This window comes from Coregonus clupeaformis, chromosome 7, assembly GCF_020615455.1.
Source record: "Coregonus clupeaformis isolate EN_2021a chromosome 7, ASM2061545v1, whole genome shotgun sequence".
Taxonomy (NCBI): Eukaryota; Metazoa; Chordata; class Actinopteri; order Salmoniformes; family Salmonidae; genus Coregonus; species Coregonus clupeaformis.
In genome coordinates, this window is record NC_059198.1 from 53,889,216 (window position 1) to 53,894,215 (window position 5,000).

At 41.6% G+C, this 5,000-nt stretch overlaps 1 protein-coding gene across 3 annotated transcripts in view; it reads left to right on the forward strand.

Annotated features, from left to right (window-relative positions):
• The window catches only part of phex (phosphate regulating endopeptidase homolog, X-linked), a 52,056-nt gene that overhangs the window by 44,522 nt on the left and 2,534 nt on the right, over positions 1-5,000 (forward strand). For all 3 annotated transcript variants that reach the window (XM_045221678.1, XM_045221679.1, XM_045221680.1), the window contains one exon: positions 4,529-4,632. In XM_045221678.1, coding sequence (XP_045077613.1) covers positions 4,529-4,632 — 104 coding nt within the window. The remainder of the gene's footprint in view (positions 1-4,528; positions 4,633-5,000) is intronic.

The window sequence follows — 5,000 nt, forward strand, 5'->3', positions numbered from 1 at the left end:
TTGTGTGTGTGTATACTAATTTGTGTATTTTTGTGTGTACTAATTTGTGTATTTGTGTGTGTGTGTATACTAATTTGTGTATTTGTGTGTGTGTATACTAATTTGTGTATTTGTGTGTGTGTGTATACTAATTTGTGTATTTGTGTGTGTGTATACTAATTTGTGTATTTGTGTGTGTGTATACTAATTTGTGTATTTGTGTGTGTGTGTATACTAATTTGTGTATTTGTGTGTGTGTATACTAATTTGTGTATTTGTGTGTGTGTATACTAATTTGTGTATTTGTGTGTGTGTGTATACTAATTTGTGTATTTGTGTGTGTACTAATTTGTGTATTTGTGTGTGTGTGTATACTAATTTGTGTATTTGTGTGTGTGTGTGTACTAATTTGTGTATTTGTGTGTGTGTGTACTCATTTGTGTATTTGTGTGTGTGTATACTAATTTGTGTATTTGTGTGTGTGTGTATACTAATTTGTGTATTTGTGTGTGTGTATACTAATTTGTGTATTTGTGTGTGTGTATACTAATTTGTGTATTTGTGTGTGTGTGTATACTAATTTGTGTATTTGTGTGTGTACTAATTTGTGTATTTGTGTGTGTACTAATTTGTGTATGTGTGTGTGTGTGTATACTAATTTGTGTATTTGTGTGTGTGTATACTAATTTGTGTATTTGTGTGTGTGTATACTAATTTGTGTATTTGTGTGTGTGTATACTAATTTGTGTATTTTTGTGTGTACTAATTTGTGTATTTGTGTGTGTGTGTATACTAATTTGTGTATTTGTGTGTGTGTATACTAATTTGTGTATTTGTGTGTGTGTGTATACTAATTTGTGTATTTGTGTGTGTGTATACTAATTTGTGTATTTGTGTGTGTGTATACTAATTTGTGTATTTGTGTGTGTGTGTATACTAATTTGTGTATTTGTGTGTGTACTAATTTGTGTATTTGTGTGTGTGTGTATACTAATTTGTGTATTTGTGTGTGTGTATACTAATTTGTGTATTTGTGTGTGTGTATACTAATTTGTGTATTTGTGTGTGTGTGTATACTAATTTGTGTATTTGTGTGTGTACTAATTTGAGTATTTGTGTGTGTGTGTATACTAATTTGTGTATTTGTGTGTGTGTGTGTACGAATTTGTGTATTTGTGTGTGTGTGTATACTAATGTGTGTATTTGTGTGTGTACTAATTTGTGTATTTGTGTGTGTGTGTATACTAATTTGTGTATTTGTGTGTGTGTACTAATTTGTGTATGTGTGTGTGTGTGTATACTAATTTGTGTATTTGTGTGTGTGTATACTAATTTGTGTATTTGTGTGTGTGTATACTAATTTGTGTATTTGTGTGTGTACTAATTTGTGTATGTGTGTGTGTGTGTATACTAATTTGTGTATTTGTGTGTGTGTATACTAATTTGTGTATTTGTGTGTGTGTGTATACTAATTTGTGTATTTGTGTGTGTGTGTATACTAATTTGTGTATTTGTGTGTGTGTGTATACTAATCAAATCAAATCAAAATCAAATTTTATTGGTCACATGCTGTCACGATCGTCAGGGAGAGACCAATGCGCAGCGTTGAAGGTGAACATATTATTTAATGAATGAACACACGAACAAAACAACAGACGATAACGTGATGTCTACGGTTTAACACAAACCAAAATAGAACAAGAAACCACAAACACAAAGTGAAAGACAGACAGTTAAATATGGCTCCCAATCAGAGACACCCAGCTGACACTCGTTGCCTCTGATTGGGAGTCACTCAGGCCAACATAGAAATACAAACATAGAATTACACACCCTGGCTCAACATAACAGTGTCCCCAGAGCCAGGGCGTGACACATGCGCCGAATACAACAGGTGCAGACATTACAGTGAAATGCTTACTTACAGCCCTTAACCAACAGTGCATTTATTTTTAACAAAAAAGTAAAATAAAACAACAACAAAAAAGTGTTGAGAAAAAAAAAGAGCAGAAGTAAAATAAAGTGACAGTAGGGAGGCTATATATACAGGGGGGTAACGTTGCAGAGTCAATGTGCGGGGCACCGGCTAGTTGAGGTAGTTGAGGTAATATGTACATGTGGGTAGAGTTAAAGTGACTATGCATAAATAATTAACAGAGTAGCAGCAGCGTAAAAGGATGGGGTGGGGGGGGCAGTGCAAATAGTCCGGGTAGCCATGATTAGCTGTTCAGGAGTCTTATGGCTTGGGGGTAGAAGCTGTTGAGAAGTCTTTTGGACCTAGACTTGGCACTCCGGTACCGCTTGCCATGCGGTAGCAGGGAGAACAGTCTATGACTAGGGTGGCTGGAGTCTTTGACAATTTTGAGGGCCTTCCTCTGACACCGCCTGGTATAGAGGTCCTGGATGGCAGGAAGCTTGGCCCCAGAGATGTACTGGGCCATACGCACTACCCTCTGTAGTGCCTTGCGGTCGGAGGCCAAGCAGTTGCCATACCAGGCGGTGATGCAACCAGTCAGGATGCTCTCGATGGTGCAGCTGTAGAATTTTTTGAGGATCTGAGGACCCATGCCAAATCTTTTCAGTCTCCTGAGGGGGAATAGGCTTTGTCGTGCCCTCTTCACGACTGTCTTGGTGTGTTTGGACCATGATAGTTCGTTGGTGATGTGGACACCAAGGAACTTGAAGCTCTCAACCTGTTCCACTACAGCCCCGTTGATGAGAATGGGGGCGTGCTCAGTCCTCTTTTTTTTCCTGTAGTCCACAATCATCTCCTTTGTATTGGTCACGTTGAGGGAGAGGTTGTTGTCCTGGCACCACACGGCGAGGTCTCTGACCTCCTCCCTATAGGCTGTCTCATCGTTGTCGGTGATCAGGCCTACCACTGTTGTGTCGTCGGCAAACTTAATGATGGTGTTGGAGTCATGCCTGGCCATGCAGTCATGGGTGAACAGAGAGTACAGGAGGGGACTGAGCACGCACCCCTGAGGGGCCCCCGTGTTGAGGATCAGTGTGGCAGATGTGTTGTTACCTAACCTTACCACCTGGGGGGCGGCCCGTCAGGAAGTCCAGGATCCAGTTGCAGAGGGAGGTGTTTAGTCCCAGGATCCTTAGCTTAGTGATGAGCTTAGAGGGCACTATGGTGTTGAATGCTGAGCTGTAGTCAATGAATAGCATTCTCACGTAGGTGTTCCTCTTGTCCAGGTGGGAAAGGGCAGTGTGGAGTGCAATAGAGATTGCATCATCTGTGGATCTGTTGGGGGCGGTATGCAAATTGGAGTGGGTCTAGGGTTTCTGGGATAATGCTGTTGATGTGAGCCATGACCAGCCTTTCAAAGCACTTCATGGCTACAGACGTCAGTGCTACGGGTCGGTAGTCATTTTGGCAGGTTATCTTAGAGTCCTTGGGCACGGGGACTATGGTGGTCTGCTTGAAACATGTTGGTATTACAGACTCAGTCAGGGACATGTTGAAAATGTCAGTGAAGACACTTGCCAGTTGGTCAGTACATGCTCGGAGTACACGTCCTGGTAATCCGTCTGGCCCTGCGGCCTTGTGAATGTTGACCTGCTTAAAAGTCTTACTCACATCGGCTACGGAGAGCGTGATCACATAGTCATCCGGAACAGCTGGTGCTCTCATGCATGCTTCAGTGTTGCTTGCCTCGGCGAGCATAGAAGTGGTTTAGCTCGTCTGGTAGGCTTGGGTCACTGGGCAGCTCGCGGCTGTGCTTCCCTTTGTAGTCTGTAATAGTTTTCAAGCCCTGCCACATCCGACGAGCGTCAGAGCCAGTGTAGTACGATTCAATCTTAGTCCTGTATTGACTCTTTGCCTGTTTGATGGTTCGTCGGAGGTCATAGCGGGATTTCTTATAAGCGTCCGGGTTAGAGTCCCGTTCCTTGAAAGCGGCAGCTCTACCCTTTAGCTCAGTGCGGATGTTTCCTGTAATCCATGGCTTCTGGTTGGGGTATGTACGTACGGTCACTGTGGGGACGACATCATCGATGCACTTATTGATGAAGCCAGTGACTGATGTGGTGTACTCCTCAATGCTGTCTGAAGAATCCCGGAACATGTTCCAGTCTGTGCTAGCAAAACAGTCCTGTAGCTTAGCATCTGCGTCATCTGACCACTTTTTTATTAACCTGAGTCACTGGTGCTTCCTGCTTTAGTTTTTGCTAATTTGTGTATTTGTGTGTGTGTGTGTATACTAATTTGTGTATTTGTTTGTGTGTGTGTGTACTAATGTGTGTATTCGTGTGTGTGTATACTAATTTGTGTATTTGTGTGTGTGTGTATACTAATTTGTGTATTTGTGTGTGTGTATACTAATTTGTGTATTTGTGTGTGTGTGTATACTAATTTGTGTATTTGTGTGTGTGTGTGTGTATACTAATTTGTGTATTTGTGTGTGTGTGTATACTAATTTGTGTATTTGTGTGTGTGTATACTAATGTGTGTATTTGTGTGCGTGTGTGTATACTAATGTGTGTATTTGTGTGCGTGTGTATACTAATTTGTGTATTTGTGTGTGTGTGTGTGTGTGTGTAGCTAGTATTCTCTGAGGACAACTACTTCGGTAATGTGATGCAGACACTGCGTTTCATTGCCCAATCAGATCTCAGCTGGCTGAGGAGGACTGTCCCTCGTACTGAGTGAGTTACTATGACAACCACTGGTGAAAAAACCCACCTATCGTAGAAAAATGCATTGAAAGTATTACTTCCATTTACATTGACATTTGAGTCATGTTGTAGATACTGTTATCCCGAGCCACTTCCAGTCAGTGCATTGGGACAACCACATATCACAGGGTGACTTAGTCAGTGCATTGGGACAACCACATATCTCAGGGTGACTTAGTCAGTGCATTGGTACAACCACATATCACAGGGTGACTTAGTCAGTGCATTGGGACAACCACATATCACAGGGTGACTTAGTCAGTGCATTGATCTTTAGATAGCTAGGTGTGACAACCACATATCACAGGGTGACTTAGTCAGTGCATTGGGACAACCAC